Source organism: Brienomyrus brachyistius, chromosome 24, assembly GCF_023856365.1.
Source record: "Brienomyrus brachyistius isolate T26 chromosome 24, BBRACH_0.4, whole genome shotgun sequence".
Lineage (NCBI taxonomy): Eukaryota > Metazoa > Chordata > Actinopteri > Osteoglossiformes > Mormyridae > Brienomyrus > Brienomyrus brachyistius.
The window spans coordinates 1,511,073-1,539,056 of NC_064556.1; the positions used below are offsets into that span (position 1 = coordinate 1,511,073).

General features: G+C 44.9%; 1 protein-coding gene and 1 long non-coding RNA gene across 6 annotated transcripts in view; one reads left to right on the forward strand and one right to left on the reverse strand.

Moving 5' to 3' along the window:
- Positions 1 to 6,645: 6,645 nt before the first annotated feature.
- Positions 6,646 to 27,984, forward strand: part of LOC125719996 (NACHT, LRR and PYD domains-containing protein 12-like) — a 36,566-nt gene continuing 15,227 nt past the window's right edge. Inside the window, exons 1-7 of one of the 5 annotated variants that reach the window (XM_048994930.1) lie at positions 6,653 to 7,201; positions 7,750 to 7,896; positions 9,488 to 9,601; positions 10,266 to 10,329; positions 10,511 to 10,739; positions 10,907 to 12,629; positions 15,242 to 15,415. In XM_048994930.1, coding sequence (XP_048850887.1) covers positions 7,790 to 7,896; positions 9,488 to 9,601; positions 10,266 to 10,329; positions 10,511 to 10,739; positions 10,907 to 12,629; positions 15,242 to 15,415 — 2,411 coding nt within the window. In that variant the 5' untranslated portion in view covers positions 6,653 to 7,201; positions 7,750 to 7,789. Of the gene's footprint in view, positions 7,202 to 7,749; positions 7,897 to 9,487; positions 9,602 to 10,265; positions 10,330 to 10,510; positions 10,740 to 10,906; positions 12,630 to 15,241; positions 15,416 to 27,984 lie in introns of all 5 variants that reach the window. The other 4 variants (XM_048994934.1, XM_048994933.1, XM_048994931.1 and 1 more) reach the window with 4 other exon arrangements.
- On the reverse strand, positions 15,649 to 19,973 carry LOC125720007 (uncharacterized). The gene is made up of 2 exons (XR_007385323.1): positions 16,247 to 19,973; positions 15,649 to 16,002 (listed from the first exon to the last, which is right to left on the reverse strand). It is a non-coding gene; the product is annotated as an uncharacterized LOC125720007 (long non-coding RNA).

Below are 27,984 nucleotides of genomic sequence, written 5' to 3' on the forward strand. Positions count from 1 at the left end.
GGCCAGCCCATCGCAGGGCACACTCACACACCATGTACTCACACACGCACTCCTACGGGCAATTTAGCAACTCCAATTAGCTTCAGCATGTTTTTGGACTGTGGGGGGAAACCGGAGTACCCGGAGGAAACCCCACAACGACATGGGGAGAACATGCAAACTCTACACACATGTGACCCAGGCAGAGACTCAAACCCGGGTCCCAGAGGTGTGAGGCAACAGTGCTAACCACTGCACCACCATGCCACCCCTATCTTTACTTTTCTTCTAGCAAATTGAACACAAACCAGTGTGTGGCCTGAATGAAAAGCTAATTCAGTGGCAGGAAAAGGTTTCCCGCTTATTTACATAAAAGTCAGAGGTTCACAGGGCTGCCAGCTTTGGTCAGCTGGCTGGTCTGACATTTTCAATTCGAGACAAGTCTGCACACGCATTTACATGTATGTAACACTTTTATTACCTCCTAAATAGTCTGTATGGTTTCCAAGCTACGCCAACACTTTTGATGTAGCTAATTATAAGATTATAATAGAATAATATATATTTTCCCTAAGATTTCTTGGGTGAGTCGGACAGTCAGGAAGTGTGAGCGTCAGGCCAGATGTGTGAGAGTCGGTAACCTTGGGTTCAAAGCCGAGTAAATGAGCCTTAAACTGCTGTATTGTTCTTTCATCCCCCAGATCCTAAAACATGAACATCACACGTTAAATGTTACTGAAAAAAACCCAGAGACTTGGATAAATATGTGAGGCAAAATGAGAAAGAGAGGCTTACCGGAGCCATGAACCAGTGCCACCTTAAATGTAAATACTTTATCATTGTGATTTATTATGATTATTATCACAATCATTAGACTGTCTTGGTGCCCCTCTGGCACTTGGTGCCACGAGCACATATCAGCGACACTGACAGACGGGAAGCGCAATCTGTTTCACAGAGCAGGATTTCTTGCTTAGCTGGATAGCTTGTCAGATTTAAGGTAGTCTGGACTAAATGTAAGTGTAAGAAGGTCATTTAGCCCAGATTACCTTAAATCCAACAAGTTTTCTGGCTGAACAAGAAATATTGCTTCGTGATACAGCTGCCTGTTTACTGTTATATCTGTTAGCCAGCTAACTTTATTGCAAACGGCATCAACCAGTACTTGATGATAATAAGCTAATGTTAGCTTATTAACTGAAAAAAAAAATTAAGAATCACTCAGCCTGTTTATCATTTTCACCCTCTATCTGTGGTACTTTGGGATGGTTTAGGATGCTTGTGAAATGTTGCCTGATGTCCGTCGCTCCGCATGCAAGCTGTTATCCACTTTCTGAAACAGATTAATCTGCAGCCTCTAACTTTCTTCATTTCTTCTCTGAAACAAACCTTATAAGACACACAGACAGACGTCCTAGCTGTTAGAGACCATCGTCTATCCTGTCCTCAGTCTTCTGGGTGTATGTGTAATGTCTGATTCTGTCATTGTAAAAACTTCTTAATATGTTTAATAAAAATGTATTTCAAACAGTCTGATGTACTGACGTTTTGTACAGCAATAACTACAAATGGTGTCCTGATTATTCCAGTACTGCACACTGCAGTAGGGATGATAACAAAGAAAGTATCAGGACTCATGTGTTTGAGTGCTGGATGCTACAAATGAATTATAGCCATGAGGTTATGAAAGTAATTATATTTATGCTTAATTGTTGTCATTCAACAAACTTAACATGTTATTTAAAATATGCTTCACTTAACACTATTCATAACTACAAAAAATAACAGCTGATGTCTAATGTTTCTAAGACAATCAGCATTAAAAGAAACTGCTCAGGTAATATTTGTCTTGAACTATATTGAGTTTTAGACTTTTGAGATCCACAAATTTTATTTCTGTTAAAAGGTACTTTTTATTGCTAATCAATTCAATGTTTAATAGCGTCTTGCTTTGTTAGAAAAGGTTTGTGGTACCATGTGAGCTATTACACCAGAAAATATGCTTATTATTAAGGAAGTTATGGCCAAAATATGCCTGGTTTGTTGCTTGTTTACATCTTCATTATCACTCCAAGATGGCGGCGCTGCTGACGCATAGTCGCAATGAGCAGAACAGCGAGATGGCTTCTAGACTTCCATACTTATGGGGGAATCTGAATACCAAGAATACAAAGACTGCTCTATCGCTCTCAGCAAGAACGTTTCTAACTTGCCTTCTAAGGATGTACTTGGGCCGCAATGAATCATGGGATTGGTGATTGGTGATTTGGGGCGGAGCAAAACCCACATCTGGCTCGCGTACCAACAGTGAGAGAGAAGAGACAAACTCCCAGCGCCACATAATTCTGTCATAGCGCACATTCGACATTATATTTGTTCATGTAAAAAGCCTGCAGTGAAATTTAGATCGTAAACACACTTAAATCATTAACACACGAATTTAATCACGATTCACTATTCACACTTGTCGCTGTGCCAACGTAATTTACACGTTGAACAGCTCTCCTTACTATAGACAACACGTCTTTACCTTAAAGTATGTGCGCGAGTAGTTCTAGGTCATATAATAAGATCTCAAATTGACCTGTTTCTTCATGATAAGCATATTGTCATGCCCGGCTCGTCCGCTCCTCGTGTGTGCCACGCCCCCTAATTACCCACGTGTGATTTCCTGATCGTGCCCAGTCGTGTCTTGTTTCCTGCTGCCTTGTTCCATGTATTTAAGTTCCTGTTTTGTACTAACCCGTTGTCTGTCATTGATGTTAGTTGGCGTCTTCTGTTCCCTGCCCCGTTACTCGTAATAAACCCCTTGTTTGCCCTGATTACGGCTTGTCTGCCCGTTTCTGCCTGCTCGCCCGCACGATCGCCGCTCTGCCCGCGATCGAGCGTGACAGAATGACAGACCCACAAAAGACGAAGCGGAGGCAGAGGAGAGTCCCGCAGGAGACTATCAGTCTCGGAGCCTGCTCGCTCTCCCGGATGTGGCCGTCTCCGGACGCGGAGAAGCCCGTCCGGACTCCAGCCCGAGGACCGACCCCACGGGACCCGTACTCCGTGTGGAGGTACTGGCCCTCGAGTACGGACGAGGAAGAAGAGTCCTTCTATCCTTACCCGGAGCCGGAGTTCGTTTTCTCGCCGTTCGTTTTCACGGACGTCACGCCGCCTCCCGCCACCGCCAGGCGCCGGAGGAGGAGGAAGAGACCGGAGATCGCCGGTACGGAGGAGCTCCCTCCGTTACTGCCAGCGGACCCCGCTCCGATGCAGCCGCCGCCGCCCGCGGACTCAGCGCAGGTGCAGCCGCCACTGCCTGCGGTTCCCATGCCTGCGCAGCTCCCTCTTCCCGCTGCAGTTCCCGGGCAGGCGCCCCCACTGCAGCAGCCTTCTCTGCCGCCTGCTGCTGATAAGCAGGCACTCCTTCGGCCCGCGGACCCGGCTCCTGAGCAGGCGCAACGACCAACGCCTGCGCAGCCGCCTCCGCTGGTCCCTACGGCCCTTGAGGCCGGGCCGCCACCTGCAGCTCCCGGGCAGGCGCCCCCACTGCAGCCGCCTGCTGCAGCTCCCGGGCAGGCGCCCCCACTGCAGCAACCTGCTGCAGCTCCCGGGCAGGCGCCCCCACTGCAGCAACCTGCTGCAGCTCCCGGGCAGGCGCCCCCTCTGCAGCCGCCTGCTGCAGCTCCCGGGCAGGCGCCCCCTCTGCAGCCGCCTGCTGCAGCTCCCGGGCAGGCGCCCCCTCTGCAGCCGCCTGCTGCAGCTCCCGGGCAGGCGCCCCCACTGCAGCCAGCTCCTGTTCCTGACCGCGCTCCTGTTCCTGACCGCGCTCCTGTTCCTGACCGCGCTCCTGTTCCTGTCCCGGCGCCCCCTCCGCCTGCAGCAGCTCCAGAGGCGCCCCCTCCGCCTGCAGCAGCTCCAGAGGCGCCCCCTCCGCCTGCAGCAGCTCCAGAGGCGCCCCCTCCGCCTGCAGCAGCTCCAGAGGCGCCCCCTCCGCCTGCAGCAGCTCCAGTCCCTGTCCTAGTCCCCGAGGTGGTCCTGGACAACTCCATCTTGGCTCCTCCCTCTTCGGAGGTGGAGGAGCTGGAATGGGACCCCTCGGGGACAGAACTCGTCACCCCTTGTCCCTCACCCCGGCGACATCGACCCCGAACTAGGGTCGGCCTGTCTGTGTCCCGCAGGGGAAGGGGACACAGACGCAGGGCTGGGGTCCCGCCCGCCCTGCCCCCTGGCTCGCCCTCCCTCGCCTGCGCTCTGGCTCGGTTGGCGCCTGCGGGTCCTGGCCCTCCGGGTCGGCTGTCGCCTGCGGGTCCCCCTCCGAGGCCTCGTCGCCCCGCCTCGCTCCCCTCTCCAGAGCCTGGTCGGTCGCCTGCGGGCTCCCCGACGGCGGCTCCTCGGTCGCCTGCGGGGCCCCTACCTCCGGCCCTCCACCGGACGTCGCCGCCTGCTGCGGCTCCCCCCTCCTCCGGGCCTTCGCCGTGGGCCCCTCCTGCTCCCTCGTCCCCTTCCCCGGTGCTCCCTCCTGCTTCCTCCCTGGCCCCTCCGCGGGTCCCTCGCCCTGCCTCCTCGGCCCCTCCGAGGTCCCCTCCGGCTCCGGCCTCCCGGCCGCCTGCGGCCCCTCCGGCTGCCTCCCGTCGCCCGCTGGGGCTCCCACGGGCTCCCCTTTGTTCCCCCGCCTTCTCTCCCTTCTCTCCTGCCCTGGTCCCTCCTTTGTTTGTTCCTCCACCTGCCTTTGTCCCGCTGTCCTCTGTTCCTGGTCCCTTTGTTCTGCCCCGCTCTGTTCCTGGTTTCCCGTCGTTCCCTCCCGTTACTCCCGCTCCTTTTGTTCCGCCTGTTCCCTCTGTTTCTCCCTTTCTGATCTGTCTCTCCGCTTTCCCGGCCCTTTGTCAGCTCCTGTCCTATGTTCTGTCTCTTGCCTTGTTTTGTGCTTCGGTCCTGTTCCCCGTCGTGCGTTAATTCTGTTCTTGTTTTTCAGGTCCTGTTCTGCCTCGTCCCGTCCGTCGCCCCCTTCCTAGGCGCGCCCGGTGTAGCGCGCCTTTGGGGGGGGGTTCTGTCATGCCCGGCTCGTCCGCTCCTCGTGTGTGCCACGCCCCCTAATTACCCACGTGTGATTTCCTGATCGTGCCCAGTCGTGTCTTGTTTCCTGCTGCCTTGTTCCATGTATTTAAGTTCCTGTTTTGTACTAACCCGTTGTCTGTCATTGATGTTAGTTGGCGTCTTCTGTTCCCTGCCCCGTTACTCGTAATAAACCCCTTGTTTGCCCTGATTACGGCTTGTCTGCCCGTTTCTGCCTGCTCGCCCGCACGATCGCCGCTCTGCCCGCGATCGAGCGTGACACATATCATTTAAAGACCCTGTTTTAATGGGGTCTGTGTTGTTTTTAATTGCCCTGCGTTAATTTTAGCATGTTGTTTGATAAACCAGATACATTCTGTGATTCCACCTGAGGATTCTCTGCCTGATATAGACAGATGCAGTGCGCGCTGTCGCCTGTATCACTGCACACTCAGTCCTCACTTTGAACCAGCAAAGCGGAACAGACTGAAGAGTCACTGGATTTGCATGTGAAAAATGCAGTGTTTTTCCAAAAGAGCATTTTTGTTATTAACTGGACAAACATGTAATTTAAATTAAGCAATTGTATAACTACTGCATCTTATCATTATATTATTATTGCAGAGAGCTTCATAATGTGATTAAAGCTAAACATCTACTATATGTGACACTCCAGCACAAAATCGTACGGAAGTCGCATGGCCATATTTTTAGATATTTTTTGTGCTCTTTCATTTGGTACCATAATCCTAATTTCTAATTTTTGACCCAAGTGTACAGTTTTGTGCTGGAGGGTCACATATGTGTTTATTGATTAAAGATGAATTACTATGTCATCAAATGTATATATTTATGAGGTTTAATATCAGTATAGTGCAATACAAATAAAGACCAAACTGGCTCTGTAATAGATTAACTGAGGTAGACTAGACTCCTGATTTATTTTGTGATTTAAGGTTCAGGACTTCAAAGTTCTCCTACTTACATATAAGGCACTTAAAGGTCGAGCTCCTGCCTCCCTGACAGATTTGCTTCAAGGTTACAAGCCGCACCATCCGCTCAGATCACAGAATGCAGGTTTCTGTCGTTCCACGTATAAATAAAGTGAGCGTGGGCGGTAAAGCCTTCTGCTACAGGACCCCCACACTGTGGGATGGTTTACCAGCCTGTGGTCGGGATGCCGATTTGGTCTCGGTCTTTAAACCACGACTGAAGACCTATTACTTCAGTTTAGCTTATTACCCACAACCTAACACACCGTAACTATGGCTGCTGGTGCTGCTGTTCATGTCATTTTTATCTACTATGCTTGTCCATTGATGTGTCAATGCATGTTCTGACCATCCATGCTGTCTCCCTCCCGGGGGGGGGCACCATCTGAGCTGGAGTCTAGGTTCAGTCCCATGGAGGGGTGACATCAACATACGAACTGTATCATCGTGGGGGCAGCATCCAGTGCCCCCACTACACAGGCCAGCGTGGATAACAGACTCATTAATGGACTTTATCTTGATCCTTAATCACAGCTTATACCCAGCCTTTAGCAAGCATGTCCACTCTTTTCTGTATTCAGTAACATGTCCGGGGGGGTGGGCAGCCAGTTGACCTTGGACCCCCAGAGGTTTTTTTCTCTTTGGGAGTTTTTGGTTCCTCTCCTCTCTTGTCGTCTGGTTTTCTTTATTTAATTTCTTTCCTTCCTTTTTCCTCTTCTGTATCTCTCTCTGTAATGATGTTGTAACAAAGCACAACACATCCAGGTAAAGCACTTTAGAACGACTTTGCTGTGAAAGGCGCTATATAAAAATAAATTGAATTGAATAATAAATGCAGCTGGGTGCTACAGCTAGAGGGCAATAGCAAACATCGGGAGATAACACCAATCACGTGTACAAATCACATCATTATCTCTCACACCCGAAAAGTGTACAATTTACATGACAAGCGAGTCAAGGAAATAAGCATTATATCACTGTTAAGTTAACCAGCGACATTCCTCCGCCCCGCCCCAGGTGCAGCCCGTCGGTTACCGGAGAGCAGGTTCTCCCCCCCCCCCCCCACAGAATGAAGTGATAATTCCGTCTGTAAATGAAAGTAAAAGACATTTAAAGCCAGAGTCGCCACGTCAGCAAGGAACACGAATAAAACTCGGGAATAATATAAAGATATTTTGTATTGCAAGGTAAGATTATAGTCAGCAGATACAAGTAATAATAAAATAATCGGGGGGCAGTTATATTTATGGGGGCGGCCGCACCGCCCCGGGTGTTTTCTGTGCTTCTGCTTAGAAAATAAAATAATTCATATTTCGTTATTTATTATTTTGATGTGCGGTGGCCGCCCCTTAAATCTGCCCCTGTTTAACACACCTGCTGGGATTTAATACGTCTCAGTATAATCAGACGTTTAATATGTAATTCGATACGCTGTAAATAATCGCATGGAGTAAACGTGCGGTATGGAATAATTAGTCGAATGTTAAGTGATTTAACACGTTTATATCGAATGTTTTAATGACTTGGGTTCACCTCAAATTCAGCGCCGTCTAACATGGAGCGTGTGGCACTACGGGAATAAAGTAGATAAAGTTCTGAGGGTGTTGTGTTTTCTTAAAAAAAAAAAACTGCTAGCGTGACGTTGTTGTTATTCTTGTAGCGTCCAGTTCAACGTAAAAGTGTTGATTGTTAGATATTGTATCTGCATGTGTCTGTTTACCCTTCATGTTCACAGAGACGCCAGCAGGAATCATCTGCTCTGGATCCGCACCAAAATGGAGGAACCTGCTTCTGAAATGACCCCCCCTGTGGGGAATAAGGAGGGAGGAGCTGTGTCTGAAATGACCCCCCCTGTGGGGTGTATTTCAAAGGAGCCTGAGAGGTAACAGTGATCCAGCCCACTAGCATGCATGTCTCTGTGAGTCTATAGTTAGATCATAAGGTAAAAGTAAGCAGGGTTCCTAGCTGAGGGGGGGGGGGGCACATTAATATTTGCTGTATAATACAAGATACTTAAATAGGCTGAATGGCTGATGAGAAGCTTGAAGGCACCTGTGATGTTAATAAAGGTTAAACACTTGGATTGAAATATGATTATAATGTAAGGATAAACCTGCGATGGGCTGGCCCACCATCCTGGGTTGTTCCCTGCCTCGTGCCCATTGATTCCGGGATAGGCTCCGGACCCCCCGCGACCCAATAGGATAAGCGGTTTGGAAAATGGATGGATGGATGGATGGATGTAAGGATAAACAGCCTCTTTAGGGTTACCGACAAATCTGTCCATATTATTTTAGCATCTTGGTAAAAATGCCAACAAATCTTTTCACAATTTTTTTGGTTTACTCTCTCACATACTAAAGGCATGCAGGTGCACATTAGACAACTGCTTTTAGTCAAATCGCTTTTCAGGAGAAATGAAGCATTGTTTCAATGAGCTGTAAGGGTACCAACAAATTTGTCCACTTCTGTACAAACTCCGAGTTTAGCTAGGCTTTGTGGTCCTTCAGCTTCAGCTATACTGTACATATACTGCTCAGAGATGGAGTTGGATTAGGAATAAGCGTCGGAATGTTACTCATGTCCTCTACAGTGAACACCCACACAAAACAATCATTAAACTCATTATCTATATCGATTTCATTTTCAGTTATAAGACCTATGCACTCCTGCAGATTGATGACTTCAGTCTTTAGAGCTCTTTTGGTGTTAAAATACTGGAAGAAACTTTTAATGTTATCTGACGCCTTGTGGGCAGAGTGGTGGTTCTGAGGCTAGAGATCTGTGCCGGCTTTCGGAAGGTCGCTGGTTCAAATCCTACGAATGCCACCAGTGATCCTACTCTGTTGGGCCCTTGAGCAAGGCCCTTAACCTATAATTGCTTCATCCTGGATATGATGGTAATCTTCCTCTAGTCTTATAAGGAGGTTCTCCATCTTACAGGAAAATTTGGAGGTTAATGGCAGGATTGGGACTCCAGTCACTGGGAAAAACTCACTCTAGTCCATTTGACCTAGTGTGGTGCTGTATTGTCACCCACTGCACTCATCCCGCCACAGGCTCTCATCCCTGAGGTGGGCTGTAGTGTGGTCTACAATCAGCATGTGTTCCTACCTTAGCCTCCAATACAATCTTACTTTTAACATTCCTCTTAGCGAGTCTAATACCATTTTTAACCCAACCTGTAGACTTAGATACTCCTGCTTTATTCCGACATCATTAGTTAATTTCCATTTGTGGCACAGAGCCCTTTTCCTCCTGACTTTATTCTTAATTTCCTTAGTAAACCACCTTGGTTGTACTTTCCTATATTTAGTTTTGCTGAAAACAGGTATGAAGTCCTCTTGCAATAATGTGCTTTTAAAAACTTCTCATGCCTCTTCAACAGTTTTGTTATTTAACATCCAGTTTGCAGTTTCTCATACCATTAAAGTTTGCCTTCCTAACATTGTATACTTTTGTTTTGTCCACAGTGTCCTGATGGAGAGAGCAGACTCACCTGCACCCAGCTGTGTTTCCATGAAGAGCGACTGGTCAATGCAGCCCCCACTCAGATTCAGAGAGGGACCTTTATCTACATATCAGAGGTAAATGTGCATTTAAACAAACACTCAGACTCACAGTCAAGCTATGAGGATAAAAGCTTTTCAAAGAATGCATCTTTTTTAACTTTCACAAACCCTCTTGTCTTTGAAAATTTATACAGAGGTTTTGTCTTTATTTGATATAAACTTCCTGATGAGTCTGTTCAGGGTCAGTGCTGTGATGGAGCTGGCCTTCCTGATCAGTTTGTTCAGGGTCAGTGCTGTGATGGAGCTGGCCTTCCTGATGAGTTTGCTCAGGGTCAGTGCTGTGAAGGAGCTGGCCTTCCTGATCAGTTTGCTCAGAGTCAGTGCTGTGATGGAGCTGGCCTTCCTGATGAGTTTGCTCAGGGTCAGTGCTGTGAAGGAGCTGGCCTTCCTGATCAGTTTGCTCAGGGTCAGTGCTGTGATGGAGCTGGCCTTCCTGATCAGTTTGTTCAGGGTCAGTGCTGTGACGGAGCTGGCCTTCCTGATGAGTTTGTTCAGGGTCAGTGCTGTGATGGAGCTGGCCTTCCTGATCAGTTTGTTCAGGGTCAGTGCTGTGACGGAGCTGACCTTCCTGATGAGTCTGTTCAGGGTCAGTCCTGTGACTGAGCAGGCCTTCCTGATCAGTTTGTTAAGGGTTAACTGCTTTAAGAGCAAGGTCTTTATATTTCTATCTTATTCACAGTGACCAAAGAGACGAATGCAGTTCAGATCTACAGGAGAAACCGGGTTTATCTTCCGTGATGAAGGTATGCATTTACTGCTAATATATATTTACTAGACTGTTGTGTGAATTGGCTTATATTTTATACAGCTGCATAATAAGAAACTAATCATGATGAAGGAAAGATACTTAAACCTACAATTACAAATGAAATAATGAAAAGTTTGGTTCAAATACTAATAATTAACGGTGACTGTGCATTTTAGTCAGTAGAAGAAAATGCTGTAAGGTTCCTGAAGGATGAGCTGAAGAAGATCAAGAGGTACCTAAATCAGAATTACTCAGAATGCTCTGAGTCTCAGCTGGAGGAGGACAATGACCTGGACAGTGATGGTCAGATGCAGAAAGCCTGGGGTAGAGAAGGAGCTCTGAAGATCACACTGTACATCCTGAGGACCATGGAGCAAAATGATCTCGCTGACATACTGGAGAAGAGTAAGAATTGAATGTCATTCTCTTTGTTCGTTTGGTCTCAGAAAATTAGTATATGAAAAAAAACATGTATTACATTTCAGTTTATCATTTAATTAGATTTAGGTTTGCTTGTGTGAGTAAAAAATTTTGTTTTTTGAAAAGTTTATTTACCTCTCATTTCATTTAAGGGCATCTTCTGGCACAATGTCAAATCAAATGTACCCTGAAGCAGAAATGTGAGTGTGTATTTGAAGGGAAAGCTAAGGAAGGACAGCGAACACTCCTCAATGAGATTTACACAGAACTCTACATAACTGAAGGTGGGACTGGAGGAGTCAATGATGAACATGAAGTGAGACAGATTGAAACAGCATCCAAGAAAAGGCTAACAGAAGATACTACAGTCAAGTGCAATGATATATTTAAACCCTTATGGGGGCGTGAGACACCTATCAGAACTGTACTCACTAAAGGGGTGGCAGGTATCGGGAAAACAGTCTCTGTGCAAAAATTTATTCTCGACTGGGCAGAAGGAAAAGCAAACCAGGATGTTCACTTCATATTTGCTCTTCCTTTCCGGAACCTGAATTTGATTAAGGATGAATTCAGTCTGATTGAACTGCTTCACCGCTTTGTCCCAGAACTGAAATCATTCGAATCCACTAAGCTTTTTAGGTACAAAGTCTTGTTCATCTTTGATGGTCTGGATGAGTGTCGCCTTCCTCTAGATTTTCAGAACAATGAGAGCTGGTTTGATGCAACAAAGAAAACGTCACTGGATGTGCTGTTGACTAACCTCATTAAGGGGGATCTGCTCCCATCCGCTCTCCTCTGGATAACCTCCCGGCCAGCAGCAGCCAATCAGATACCAACTGAGTACGTCCACCGGGTGACAGAGATACGAGGGTTCAGTGATGCCCAGAAGGAGGAGTATTTCAGGAGGAGATTCAGTGATGAGAGCCTGGCCAGCAGGATTATCACACATGTGAAATCATCACAGAGCCTCTTCATCATGTGCCACATACCTGTGTTCTGCTGGATTTCAGCCACTGTCCTTGAGAAGCTTTTTACTGAAACTGACAGGGGAGAAATTCCAAGCACTCTGACTGAAATGTACACACACTTCCTGATCTTTCAGACAAGTTTAAAAAATGACAAGTACGTGAAAAAAAGTGAAACCAAGCTTAATAAATGTTTTGAATCTAGTAAGAAATCCCTGATAAAACTTGGTAAGCTGGCTTTTGACAACCTTGAGAAAGGCAATCTCATATTTTATGAGCAAAATCTGATAGAGAATGACCTTGATGTCAGTGAAGCTTCAGTTTACTCTGGATTGTGCACAGACATCTTTAAAGAGGAATATGGGCTGTATCAGGAGAAGGTGTACTGCTTTGTGCATCTGAGCGTCCAAGAGTATCTCGCTGCTTTATATGCGTTTCTCTCAAACTCATCTGCTGACCTGCTGAAGACTTCAGTGGATCAGGCATTAGAGAGCAAGAATGGACACTTGGACCTCTACCTCCGCTTCCTCCTGGGCCTCTCAACAGACTCCAGTAAGACTCTGTTACAAAGACTTCTGGGACAGACAAGAACCATCTCACATGATATTAAAGAAACAGCCCAATATATCAAGAGAAAAATAAAGAACAATTTATCTCCAGAAAGGACCATCAACCTCTTCCACTGTCTGAATGAGCTGGGTGACAATTCTCTAGTAGAGCAAGTACAAGGATTCCTGAACTCAGGAAGTCTTTCAGCAGAAGACCTCTCACCTGCACAGTACTCAGCTCTGGCCTTTGTGTTACTGATGTCAGATAAGGAGCTGGATGTGTTTGATCTGAAGAAATTCATCAGATCAGATAAGGAACATTGGAGGCTGCTGCCTGTGGTCAAGACATCTAGGAGAGCTCTGTAAGTCAGGATGTGAAACAGTATCATGTCTGGCAGTAACAGATTAACATTGTTTAAAATATTTAAAATATACAATGTATTTCTCCTTGTGGATAAACAACTGGGCTGGATTATCAAAAAACAATCTGGAACCCAGATTTTATAATGACTGAGGGTAGTGATGTAGTAAAACACAAAAGTGTCATTTCCATGACAATCCTGTGTGCATCCTAACCTGCTATAGAAACAAAGGAGGTCCTTATCTGAGGGGTTATGAGTGAAATGATCCTTTATTTGCACAAGTAGAGGTACATTGGAATGCATCTCTTCTCACTCTCCATGAGAGACACAGACACATTTACAGGTGAGACCAAGCTTAGGGGTCACAGCACAGGGTCAGCTGACATCCAGCAGCCCTGGAGCTGGGGGTTAAGGGCCTCGATCAAGGGCCCACAGACATGTGACTGTTCTGCTGAGTGTCTAACCAGTGATCCTCCAACCACAGGCACAGAGGCTTAGCCTGCTGAGTCACACACCAGCCCCACAGAAATGGTATGTGAGTGTTACTGTCAGCAGGTGTGTCCATGTGATGGAGCCTAGAGCTGGGAGCTTCCAGAAGACTGCTGTCTCTGACTGCTCACTGGCGCCCTCTGCTGGCCTCAGCTGCTCCTGGCTGAGGATGCGACGACAGCTAGTCAGGCAGCAATAGACTAACATCGTTTTAAATATACAATGAAACTGTATAAATATATTATTTCCCCTCTTGGATTAATAACCAGGCTGGATGTTTTTGGAACCCAGATTTTATATTGACTGAAGGTAGTGATGTCATTAAAATACAGGTTTTCCATGACCATCCTTTGACACTCAGAAATTCTTTTCAGTTCTGGATACTGGAGGAAGTATTTCTGTAAATACTGGGTGTGGTATGTGACTGCGGGTTCGGACTCTGTGCCCTTGGTGAAGGTCGCTGGTTCAGATCTCCTGGCCGGCAGTGATGTCATCGCTGGACCCTTGACCAAGACCCTTAATGCCAATGGCTGTAGGAGTGCTGGATGCTGGCCGATTCTGTGCTGTGACCCCAAACTTCCTCTCACCTGTGTGTGTCTGTGTGTCTCATGGAGAGCAAGCTGGGATTGGCAAAAAGACAGTTCCTCCATGGGGATGGATGAGGGCTGGTAGTTCTGAGATTAGTGTGTAGGTGATTTGACAAGTTCCCCGATATAACAATAGAGAAAAAAGGATTTCACTCATTGGATCATAAATTCAAGTGTATTTTAAAAAAATGAAGCTCCTCTGGACATCATTCAATTCCTACATAAACACACACACATATCCCAGGCAGGAATCGAACCCAAAACCCTAGATGATTGGTTGTAGTGCTGACCACAATATTTATGCAGATTTTAATGAGTCTCAGGGCAACATGCCATTTAAGATCAATAAGAATTCTCAGTCTAGTCTGGATCTGGTCCCATCAGGCTCCACATTTTACCCACTTCTATTGCAGTATCCTGTCGTCTAGAACAAGCGAGGAACTCAGCTGCCCCACGTTGGGCGCCAAATTGTTGGGGGAAAAATCAACCTCTGGTAACTCTAGTTAGACCACTTAGAATAAAATTCCAGACCTCTCAGTTTTCTCCTTTATTCTAGCAATCCGGCAAAGCGCTCCAGTCACACTCCCGGCACCAGGTACCCCAAGCAACCAATTGATAAACCATAACACCCAATTTCCTATAAGGACTTCTAAGTCCTAAATGGTCAAAAAACACCAACAAAGATCAAACGTATAACAAACATAATTCTCATGCTCTATTGGTTCACCTTGGTAGCAGCGTACATCCACCCATTTTGCTCAATTTCTCAAAACATGTCTCGACCGCTAGTCTTCTACTTGAATTATGGATATAGATATTAATTTACGGTAAATCCATGGTTAACATATGATTAATGTGACTAACTATTTAAACATTTGTACTACTGCATAACATATTGCGTATGACCTACTTCTACTGTGGATCACTTGGGGCAGCAAAAACCTGAAAAATGGTCCCCACAGCGACAAAATAACAGGTTTATATTACATTGTGGGGGATATTTGGTCACCACAATGAAATAATAATATAATCCACACACACACACACACACACGTGCATACACACACACGTGCGTACACACGCACACACCTGCATACACACACACACCAATTCTCACTTTCTCCAGGTGTTTCACGTGATATTTGACGATGTGGTCAGCCATTATATGGGAGCATATTTGGGTATAAATGATGGCACAGCACTGGTGCTCCTATAGTCATAAAATGTAGACGCACTTTCTACAAAAATGGTCACAAAATGTGGCTAAATGGTCACAGAACTGTGAACCACTTTCCAGGTTTGGTCGGTGCCATAAAAGTACTGAAGTTCGATACCCAGCCCTACTTTGGGGACACCTGGCAGAACAATGGCTGACGGCTGCAATAGAAGCTGTTTCATTGGTCTGAATATGTTTATGGGAGGATTTACATATAATTTTCACATAGTATTTTCGCAAGCATTGTTAATAATACACAGTACCGTTAACAAAGCCTAGGTTGCGTATATGGTTGTGTCTAAAAACGTTTTCTTTTCCAGGTTGGACAGCTGTAATCTCACAGAGAAATGCTGTGATGCGCTGGCTTCGGCTCTCAGATCAAACTCCTCACAGTTGAGAGAGCTGGATCTGAGTGACAATGACCTGCAGGATTCAGGAGTGAAGCTGCTCTCTGCTGGACTGGAGGATTCACACTGTAAACTGGGGATACTGAGGTCAGTATTACTGGGTATTCCAGGCTGTAAACTGGAGATACTGAGGTCAGTATTACTGGGTATTCCACATGATACACTAGAGATACTGAGGTCAGTTTTACTGGGTATTCCGGACAGTAAACTGGATATATTGAAATCAGTATTACTGGGTATTCCACACTGTAAACTAGAGTTACTGAGGTCAGTATTGCTTGTGAGGGTTTTATAGGGGAAATGAGGACGCTGTCGCAGAATCAGATGCGAAGAAACTCCTTTAATTACGAAAAGGCAGTTCGTTGTCCAGGTCCTAATAACGGAGAGCATAGAACACCAAAACCCAAGATGCTGGCAGGATCGTTATCGTGGGGCAGGCTGAGGTCGGGTGATGTGCGGAGTCGATCTTGGGGCTTGACAAATATCGTGGTCAGGGTGCTGACAGGAAGTGACATTTTTCGTGACGTTTTCATCCAAGTTCCAAGTTGGAGAGAAATAATCGAGCGCACCATAAATGAAGAAAGGTGGGTCAAGGAATCCCCGGAGGTGTTGTCTTCCTGATGTCAGTTGGGGATCCCCGGGGTTCATCCGTGACAATTGCTGGGTATTCCCCACTGTAAATGGGAGACACTGAGGTCAGTTTTACTGGGTATTCCACACTAAACTGGGGCCACTGAGGTCAGTATTACTGGGTATTCCACACTGTAAATTGGACATGTTGAGGTCAGTATTACTGGGTATTCCACACTGTAAACTGGAGATACTGAGGTTAGTATACTGGGTATTATACTGTGATTATTGAAAGTACTCACATTTACTTAAAAGTAATACTTGTACTGGTGAGGTGATCTTATTTACCTGAGAGTTTTTGTCTGTCTCTCTGCAGGTTGTCAGGCTGTAGAGTCACAGAAGAAGGCTGTTCTTCCCTGGCTTCAGCTCTGAGGTCAAACCCCTTACACCTGAGAGAGCTGGACCTGAGCTACAACCACCCAGGAGACTCAGGAGTGAGGCTGCTCTCTGCTGTACTGGAGGATCCCAGCTGTAAACTGGAGAAGCTGAAGTGAGTACAGAGTGTGTGTCTGACACGCTACAGATACTTATGCATGTATGTGAAGAAGAGGCACCAATAAATAAATAGATACAGCAGTCTATGTCATTCTGCTTCTCCTGTAGTGTGGACCACGGTGGAGAGTGCAGGACCAGACCAGGCTTACAGAAATGTAAGTGTGTTTGCAGGTTTTTATTAATAATACCATTAATACTACTTTATGAATGTAGTCACACAGTTGTTGTGATGAGTATGTTTTTTGCATTGTATGTATTGTATGAATTTGCCTGTTTGTGTTTTGGTGAGTTTCTGTGTGTCATTTTGACATCCAAAGGAAAAAAACATCCAGACATCACCAAAAACATTAAATTAAACCATTAATTCAATTATCATAAAAAAACTGTTGGGGTTGGGTTTATAGATGACTGGTTTCTGAAATAAAAATTGTAGTCTGGGAACTTCTGCACAAACAAATGTACACAATTTCTTTTTGAGATCCATTAGTACTGTCATAAGACGGCTCCCATAGTCTCCCCAAACCGGCGGTGATATCGGACTCTCTCCTCGGTCTGTGGTTAACGCTGCTGTGAGGAGGTTCGGGTCTGAATTGTTTAGAAGGAAGTTTATATTTTAACGTAAAGACACTCATTTTGGTATTAATCTTTGGTGTCAAATTTTTGTGGTAAATATGTTTGTGGTGAGTCTGTCTGATGAATGCCGTCACTCTGTATTTTTATTTACCCGTAATGAAGTCGTTAGTTTAGCACTTGTGGCATTTGGTGGCCGACATTCCCTCAGGTATTTCACACACAGACAGCTCCAGGTTACAGACGGAATCCGTTCCCAAAGTCTGTCTTTAAGTCGAGTTTGTAGACAAGTCGGAATCATAAACAGGGTACACAATACTTTACAGTAAAAATAGAAGTCAATTTGTTACTGTACTGTACCTCCAACTGACAAGCGCATGCATTCATTATTTTTAATATAACAGTTTTCCTGGCAGTACGTCTGTAAGTACGAGGTGTCCGTAAGTCGGGCGTTCTTAACTCTGGGGCTGCCTGTATCTGAATTCCCGGTTCGGATTGGGAAGCTGCGCTGTTCTTGTATCGTACTGAAAATAAAGCACAGGCTGAAATGCTGCTCTGCCTGATGGTCTTAGCGGCTCTTTCTCCTGCCTACAGACTCCTGCCAGCTGACGCTGGACCCCAACACAGCAAACAGACACCTGTCTCTGTCAGAGGGGAACAGGAAGGCGACATGGGGGGCAAAGCAGCCATATCCTGATCATCCAGAGAGATTTGGCCGGTGGCACCAAGTTCTGTGCAGAGAGAGTCTGACTGGCCGCTGTTACTGGGAGGCTGAGTGGGATGGGGATGATGCCCGGATAGGAGTGACTTATAAAGGGATCGAGAGGAAAGGATGGAGTGATTGTCTGCTTGGATACAATGACAAGTCATGGAGTCTGTGGTGTGATCCTGACAGTTACTCTGTCCGGCACAATAATAAACAGACTTTCATACCCATAGAGCCCTCAGGCTCCCGCAGAGTAGGAGTGTATCTGGACTGGGGGGCTGGTGCTCTGTCCTTCTACAAAGTCTCCTCTGATGGACTGACCCTCCTGCACAGGGTCACCTCCTCATTCACTGAGCCCCTGTGTCCAGCATTTGGGGTTTATCCAGACACCTCAGTGTCGCTGTGCATGCTGGGATAGCCCAATGCCTGCTGGAGGAATTGTTTTTACTGTATTACAGTGTGACATTGCTGGTTCGCCATGGTAAATCTCTGCTTTTTAACCTGTCTAATCCTCTTTACTCTGAAATGTATGTTTGACAAAAATAAATGACGGGGTACTGTGAGCTGAGCAAACGTGTTAAAAACATTTTCTCTCTGACTAAAATCTAATGTACATGATACATATGTATGTCTATATATTGTATTTGCTACCTGTAAAATGACCTTAAAGGCTTTCTGTTCTATCCTATTAATGTTCTGCTTAAGCGGTGCCCAAAGCATAACTGAGTAACATAATTAAACAGCACTACGGTGAATTAAATTAAAATCACTTTTCTACTTACAAAAGAACATAACTAATTAGATTAAGTCAGCTCATACAATAACCGTTTAACAGGAGACATAACTGCTAAAGTAAAAAAAAACACATTAGGAACACAAATTAGATTAAATTACCAAAATACAACAAGCAGTAATAAAATGTTTCTTAATAAACCAGTGAACTGCCAAGCCTGAAACCGACAAGCTAATTAGCAAACGGACATGGTCTCTCTCACTTCTATTAAAACACGGGGAAAGGATCATTAATAACGAACTACACTCCTTAATTCGTAAATAAATACAGAAAAACAGTGATAAAAATAAAAAAAAAAAAACAATCGTAGCACTTCTTAGTTTTGCCAAAAAATACAGTGTAATTTTAGAGCAGAACTCCGCGCATTCGCCGTACAGCAGCGCTGAGCTGACGGAGTGTTTCCCGCCGGACGCAGGATGTGAGACACCGCGTTCCCTCAATTACCGTCCCCACCGCAACATTATTTACAGTTTTTTTCTGAATGCTTAAACACTAACAGTCATTCTTATAGCACAATTTCTGAAACCATTAAACTTGTAGCAAAACTATTCACTAAGTTCACAAAACGTGAAGTACAAACACTGCATTGCAGTCAGTTTGCAATTTTGTAACACACTCTTTGCAAAACTGTAAACACAAACCACCGCTTTACACTCAATTTCCAAATGATCAGCATACTCCTAGCAAAACTCTACACATTTATGTCTATTATTAACACTGTTTTCCCAATTGTCTGGCCATTCTGACACATGTGAAAACAATCTTAGATAGTGAGTTCACTTCTCAATCAGCCTGAGCGCTATAAATAAGCCACAGCTGAGCATTTGGATCGGACGACAATGGAGGACAGCACTGGACAGAGAGTGAGAAGAGTGGGAATTGGAGGACAACGACGAGGAGGAGGAGGAGGAGGAGGAGGTGGTGGTGGTGGTGGTAAAGAAGCAAGAAGGGGTGAAGTAGGACGAGGGAGGGAGGGAAGGAGGAAGCGTTCGGCGAGTCAGACATAGAATTACTGATGACATCAGAGCCACGGTGGTGGACCATGTAATAAACCATGGGACGAGCCTGAGAGAAGCTGGGCAACGGCTTCAGCCTAACCCGAGCCGCTACACTGTAGCAAACATGGACATTTCAAAATGAGAATCGTTCAGTAAAGTAACTTCCCACCAGGTTTTGTAATGTCACAATACTCTGAGAAACACAATACTGTAAACACTTTTTTTTTTCTTCAGAATTGCAAGATGTTTAGCATCTGGTGGCAGAGGAAGGCGATTTCCTCTAGAGCAAGAGACCAATACATTCAATATGGTGACATAAAGCCTCTCAGTATTGTCTCATCTGCTTGCATGCAACAGAATCCGAATGAGACAAATTCACAGAGTCCCTTTTGAAAGAAACAGTGAGCGTGTAAAACAACTGCGATATGAATATGTGCAGGTAAGCTATAGTGTCATTGGTACTGGATCTGGAAGTGCATAGTGCTGAGCGCGGGCCTGCTGAGCGGGGGCCTGCTGAGCTACATTGTTCTGTCTTGTCTCTTCCAGAGAGTGATGGAGCTAGAGGCAGATGCCATGGGTCTTGAAATGATTTTTGTGTATGAGACAGATTTCGACCTTACAAAACAAAGGAGACGTGGCAGGAACATTATTAGCTACCGTGCCATCATCAGTGTCCCAGGACAACGTGGGGGTAATATAACCATGTGTGCAGCTATAAGCCAAAATGCTGTTCACCATCTTGCAACCCTGGGCTGATACAACACGGCACACATAACATTCCTGGGCACCTTGCATCACATACTTACTAATGATCAGAGACCAGAGCAGACCAGGTACGTCATTTGGCACAATGTTAGTTTCCATAGGGCTGCTTTGGTCCACAACTGGTTTACAGACCACCCACTCTTCACTGTACTCAACCTTTCCCTGTATTTTCCATTATTGAATCCAGTCGAAGAGTTTCTCTGCCTGGCACTGGAAGGTGTATAACCGTCAGGCCCATCAATGCATAGCCCTTTTACGGGCAGTGGAGGAGATACTGGCCGGAGGTCATGCCAGCCCTGGATACAGCGTTCCAGGAGATATTTTCTCTGGTGCCTTGCACTAGCGGACACTGCATGCGATGTTAATTAAATCTTGTGGCCAGACCCAGAAAGAAGACAAGATGTAGACCACTTTTTTTGATATTTTTGAAATTTGAAAATTGAAAGTTGCTGCATGGTGTGTTTAGTAATATGAAGGTTTGTGTTAATTGTTAGGCACAAAAATACCACACTGATGGTCTAAATGAAAAACACATCTTGCTTTTGCCTTCTCTGTGCACAACTTATGTTAGTTTGATGTCATACATGTAGTTCTGCAAACACACACACAGGCATTCAAATTTCAAGTGTGGACGTTTATTTCCACAACAAAACAAAATTTTGTGAAAATTCATACATCCATTTTCTAAACCGCTTATCCTACTGGGTCGCGGGGGGTCCAGAGCCTATCTCGGAAACAATGGGCACAAGGCAGGGAACAACCCAGGATGAGGGGTCCAGCCCATCGCAGGGCACATTCACACACCATTCACTCACACAAGCACACCTACGGGCAGTTTAGCAAGTCCAAGTTAATGTGTCTTCGTGTCTCATGGATCATTCAGTACCATGCAGCAGCACAGTAATGACTGACTGAAATAAAAAGAATCCATTTACTGTAGGTACAGAGGTTACCTGGTATTTATTTATTTTAATTTATCTGTATTTTTCCATAATGTTCTCTGCTGATGCTAATGTTCAATAATGATACTGTCAGCTATTTGTTTTTATTGAGAACATTGTCAGCAGTGCGACATAAATGGGGGGAGGAAGTAATGGGGGGCTTGTTTAATTAATTCTGTTATTAGGAAAACTTCTTACCATGTTCATGATCTCATGATTATTCCAATACTGCGCACTGCAGTAGTGATGATAACAAAGTATCAGGACTGAAGTGCATGTGTTTGAATGCTGAATGTTATGAAAGTAACGATATTTATGCTTAATTGTTGTTATTGACTCCGGATGCTCCGGTTTCCCCCCACAGTCCAACAACATGCTGAGGCTAATTGGAGTTGCTAAATTGCCCATAGGAGTGCATGCGCGAGTGAATGGTGTGTGAGTGTGCCCTGCGATGGGCTGACCCCCCATCCTGGGTTGTTCCCTGCCTCGTGCCCATTGCTTCCGGGATAGGCTCCGGACCCCCCGCGACCCAGTAGGATAAGTGGTTTGGAAAATGGATGGATGGAATAAATGTAGCTAGGGACTAGCTACATTTGTAGAGGGCAATAGCAAGCATCGGGAGATAACACCAATCACGTGTACAAATCACAACATTATCTATCACACCCGAAAAGTGTACAATTTACATGACAAACTACTCGAGGAAATAAGCACTATACACTGTTAAGTTACCCCCCACACAAACACAGGAGCAGGAGCAGGTTCTCCTCCCCCCACCACCACCACCACAGAACGGAGTGATAAATGCCCTGTCTGTAAATGAAAGTGAAAGATTTAAAGCCAGAGTCGCCACGTCAGCAAGGAACACGAGTAAGACTCGGGAATAATATAAAGATATTTTGTATTGCAAGGTAAGTTTATAGTCAGCAGACACAACTAATTATAAAATAATCGGGGGGCAGTTATATTTATTGGGGCGGTCGCACCGCCCCGGGTGTTTTCTGTGCTTCTGCTTAGAAAATAAAATAATTAATATTTCGTTATTTATTAATTTGATGTGCGGTGGCCGCCCCTTAAATCTGCCCCTGTTTAACACACATGCTGGGATTTAATACTTCTCAGTATAATCAGACGTTTAATATGTAATTCGATACGCTGTAAATAATCGCATGGAGTAAACGTGCGGTATGGAATAATTAGTCGAATGTTAAGTGATTTAACACGTTTATATCGAATGTTTTAATGACTTGGGTTCACCTCAAATTCAGCGCCGTCTAACATGGAGCGTATGGCACTACGGGAATAAAGTAGATAAAGTTTTGAGGCTGTTGCGTTTTCTTAAGAAAAAAAAAATGTCGCTAACTGCTAGCGTGACGTTGTTGTTATTCTAGTAGCGTCCACTTCAACGTAAAAGTGTTGATTGTTAGATATTGTATCTGCATGTGTCTGTTTACCCTTCATGTTAACAGAGGCGCCAGCAGGAATCATCTGCTCTGGATCCGCACCAAAATGGAGGAACCTGCTTCTGAAATGACCCCCCCTGTGGGGTGTAAATCAAAGGAGCCTGAGAGGTAACAGTGATCCAGCCCACTAACATGCATGTCTCTGTGAGTCTATAGTTAGACCATAAGGTAAAAGTAAGCAGGGTTCCTAGCTGAGGCGGGGGGGGGCACATTAATATTTGCAGTATAATAATAAAATACCTCAGCATTTCCTTTCTTTCCTCCAAAATCAGCCAGTTCTTCTATTTTAGAGGGAACCATCACATTCCTCATACCTAAAATGACCACCGACTGTAATGCGATAGAGGATGAATACATCTACAAATCAAATCAAATAAAAAAAACTTTATTTGCCCAAAAGGGGCTATTTGAGGCACGTAGAGCAGTGCTGCACAGACACAGAACCAGACATTAAGGAAATAGAACAAATAGAAGAAAGGGTAAAAAATCAGAAGTAATAATGATAATAATAATAACAAAGAAACTGGAAAAGAGTAACAGCCGTCAGGTCAAGTGACAGAGACTGTAATACAGAAGAACAAGCTCTCAGACAGCGCTCTCTCTCTCTCTCGCTCGCGCTCGCGCTCTCTCTCTCTCTCTCTCTTTCTGTCGCTCGCTCGCTCGCGCGCGCTCTCTTTCGCCTCTACTTTCTCTGGTCCATGTTCAGTGTGGTGCACAATGATACCAAATAACACAGTAGCATAATAAATAGGCTGAATGGCTGATGAGAAGCTTAAAGGCACCTGTTTTAGCATATCTTGCTAAAATAAACAACAAATCTTTTCTTTTCACAATTTCATTGGTTTATTTTATCACATACTAAAGGCATGCAGGTATACATTACACATCTGCTTTTAATCAAATCGCTTTTCAGGAGAAATGTTTTGCCCAGGGGCCCACACAACCCATAATCCGTCTCTGGCTATACTGTACATATACTGGTCAAAGATGGAGTTGGATTAGGAATAAGCGTCAGAATGTTACTCATGTCCTCTACAGTGAACACCCACAGAAAACAATCATTGAACTCATTATCTATATCGTTAGAGAGGAGAGGCGCAGATCAGGGGTGGGCATACTTATTGCCCCCTGGCTGGGTGCCTGTGCATTGGGCTTTACTCCAGTGGACGAGAGGGTAGCCTCCCTTCGCCTTTGGGTGGGGGGACAGGTCCTGACTAACATTGTATACTTTTGTTTTGCCCACAGTGTCCTGGTGGATAGAGCAGGCTCACCTGCACCCAGCTGTGTTTCCATGAAGAGTGACAAGTCAATGAGGCCCCCACTTGAATTCAGAGAGGGACCTTTATCTACAGATCAAAGGTAAATGTGCATTTTAAACATTCAGACTGTCTGTCCTGCCTGCTGTGTCTCTGTGGTGGAGCTGGATGTCACTGGTTCTCTTCTGCTGTTATGAGGAGATTGATGTTATGAAGCCTCTGTAGGTTCTTGCGTGTACCTATTGAAGCTTAGCTTGACGCTCGAAAGATTCTCCCGTCCAAATTCACTCTATAAAACTCCAAGAAACTGCTTCGCAAAACTTAACTGTTTACTTAGAATCTTTAACCAATATTACAAACATAAAATTTTATCCACAAATAAAATAAATACATTTATATCAAAATTCGAGAGCAATCTTACCAGGTCAAAAAACTATTTCGCTCCAATCTCACTCCTCTCCCTCCAACTTCCTATTCCCCGCCCCCTTTATCATAATAAAAGCACCCCAATAGTGTCCATCAGGACTACATTAAAAGTCCTGTTTTTAAACATTACAAGTTAGATCCAATAAATCTTAACATTATAAAATAATATCTGTCAAACTAATAAACTTATACCTTGAATCAATATTATTTACTGTTAATTATTCAAATCATACGAAATGCATTTAGGCTCCTACATTTCCGGCCCCTAATTGTTAACAATACCATTAAAACAATTACTCAAAATTTAAACTGAAGGAGCCTAATGATATACTAATCATCTTATTAACTCAGTCAAAGCTGAATAACTTTAGCTTTCATATAGTCCATAACTACATAATCACAAAACCAAGCAATTCTTCTTAACAGTCCATCAATTATCCTCAGACTCTTGCAGCAGACACAGCTTTGTTACTGGTCGCAAAAGTTCATTGGTCCTGGTCTTGACCTTCACCTGACGAACAAGGCCTTTCTGATCAGGAAAGGTCTCTATTATTCTTCCAAGCGGCCAGGAATTTCTGGGTGACGTATCGTCCACAATCAGCACTACATCACCGACACAGAAGTTTCTCTGAGGTGTAGACCATCGTTGACGTTCTTGTAGCTGTGTGAGGTACTCCCTACACCAGCGCTTCCAGAATATGTCAGCGAGGTACTGGACTTGTCTCCATCTTCGATTTGCGTACTGATCATCTTTACTGAACACACCTGGAGGCAGCTCAGGCTTGACTTTCAGTAACAAAAGGTGATTAGGCGTTAATGCTTCTAAGTCATTAACGTCCGAAGATGCCTTGGTGATGGGTCTACTGTTTATGATGGCCTCAGCTTCACACAAAACGGTATGTAGACCTTCTTCGTCCACAAGCTGTTCCTTTATGGTGACGTTCAGAATCTTTCTCACGGAGCGGATCATCCTCTCCCAGGGTCCTCCGTGATGAGATCCTGTTGGAGGACTGAAGTGCCACTGGATACCTTTCTGTTGCAAGTGTTTTTCAATTACACTGGTATTCCACCCACTTATCAATTTTTTCATTTCACTGTCAGCTGCCCGGAAATTAGTTCCATTGTCTGAATACAGTTCTTTAACCTGTCCTCTCCTTGCAAGGAATCTTCTAATTGCATTGAGACATGCATCAGTGTCCAGTGAAGACGCTACTTCAAGGTGCACTGCTCGTATGGCAAGACAAGTAAAAATAACTCCGTACCTTTTTACATGTCCTCTTCCCCTTTTTACACCAAACGGGCCAAAATAGTCAATGCCAACTTTTGTAAATGGAGGATCGTCAGGCAGAACCCTGCATTTTGGCAAATCTGCCATGAGTTGCTTGCCAACCGTCCCATGTAGCTTCTTACAGGTGATGCACTTAGACAAAATTCTCCTAATGACCCCATTTGCTCCGGGGATCCAAAATGTCTGTCGTAACTGAGCCAACATGTGATTTCTTCCTGCATGTGCTGTAACATCATGAATATGTCTCAGCACAAGACTTGTGATGTATGAATCCTTCGGCAGGATGGCTTGCTGTTTGGAATCAGTTGGCAATGATGATCTGCTCAACCTGCCTCCTACTCTCATAACTCCATCGTGCAGTACTGGATTCAACTTATGCAATGAACTACTTTTCTTTACCCTTTGTCGTGCCTTTAGCATGTCCAAGTCCTCCCCAAATCTTTGCCTTTGGGCATACTTCACGATTTCCTTCTCAGCTTTGGTCAGATCCTCACAAGTTAGGTGTGTTCCCTTATAGGTTTTCTTGAACTGATCAATTCTTTCCCAGCTTGAGATACTTAGTTCTGTTTTCCTTGCCATCAGTTCCTTCAGCATATTTTTAAATTTCAAAAACCATGCTATGGCACGTTTCAGTTTTGACCAGGACGAGTAGTACATCATCAACTGGTCCAATGCACCCTTGGGCTTTTGTGTCTGAACGACATGCGACAGAACAACTCTTTTGACCTCTGGGTCATCTACATTTATCATCCCAGGGTCTGGATTCTTAGGCCACTGGTCTTCTGTGCAGAGCAGAAAACTTGGTCCAGAGAGCCAGCTGTCATTCCTCAAAAATGCTTCAACAGTTTGTCCTCTCGAGACATGATCTGCTGGATTCAGGTTGGTGTTGATATATCTCCACTGCGAAGCTTGAGAGTGCTCCAGGATGGTTGTCACTCTATTAGCAACGAACGTCTTGAATCTGGCGCTTTCACTATTCAAGTATTTTAGCACAACTGTGCTATCTGTCCAGTAGATCGAGTCTTGAAGCTCTAATTCAAGCTCTTTCTTCAACAGCTTATCCATTTTGACTGCAACTGAGGCTGCAGTTAATTCCATCCTAGGTATACTGGGAGATTTCAACGGTGCCACCCGGGCCTTTGCCATCATCAGAGTAGACTGAGTCATGCCAGTTGATGAGCGTAGCACAAGGTAACTTGTTGTTCCATAGGCATCTTCACTCGCATCAGCAAAGTGATGCAGCTGAGCGAAGATTAGTGTACCAAACTGCTTAGCCTTGATACATCTGTTAATGCCAAAATCCTCTAGCCGTGACAAGTCAGAAGCCCACTTTGTCCAATCTTTAATGACATCATTTGGTAGACTTTCATCCCAGCTGTATTTCTGTCTACATAAATCTTGCAGAATTTTCTTGGCAGGCAGAACTACTGGAGCTATAAATCCCAAAGGATCAAATATGGAGCTGACAAAGGAAAGCAGGCCTCTCCTGGTGTGTGGTCGATCCTTGAGATTGATCTTGAACTTGAATTGGTCCGTCTCAGCACACCACTGGATTCCCAGTGCTCTCTCCACCGGTAGATTGTCCATATTCAAATCCAGATCTTGAAATCCCTCAGCTTTCTCATCTACAGGAATTGAATTAAGCAACTTCCTGCTGTTGCTTGACCATTTGGTTAGCCGAAAACCACCTTTGGCTAACATATTCCGCAAGTTGGTGCACAGGGTGACTGCTGTGTCTTCATCAGCTGTTGACTTAAGGCAGTCATCCACATAAAAATTTCTCTTTACCGTTTTGGCGGCTTCTTGTCCAAATTCGTCTTCAAAATCGGCTGCGCATTTCTGTAGAGCAAAGGTTGCAACACTTGGTGATGATGTTGCACCAAAGATGTGAACCAGCATCTTGAATTCAACAAGCTCCTTCTGATAATTCCCTTGCGGCCACCATAGAAATCTCAGTAGATTTGTATCATCATCTTTGACCCCGACTTGATAAAACATAGCCTCCACATCGGCCATAACGGCAATGGTTTCTTGCCTGAATCTTGTAAGAACCCCCAGCAGCGAACTTGTCAGGTCTGGTCCTTGTAGGAGTTGCTGATTTAGCGATGTTCCTCCAAAGCTTGCTGCACAATCAAAGACAACACGCAGCTTTTGCTTGACAGGATGTCTGACTCCATGATGAGGCAGATACCAAGTTCTTCCTTCAATCATTTCACATTCAGCATTGGCTATTTTCACTGCATAGCCTTTCCTGACAATGTCCTCCATAAATGCAACATATTCTGCATGATACTCAGCATCTTTAGAAAACCTCTTTCGCAAGTT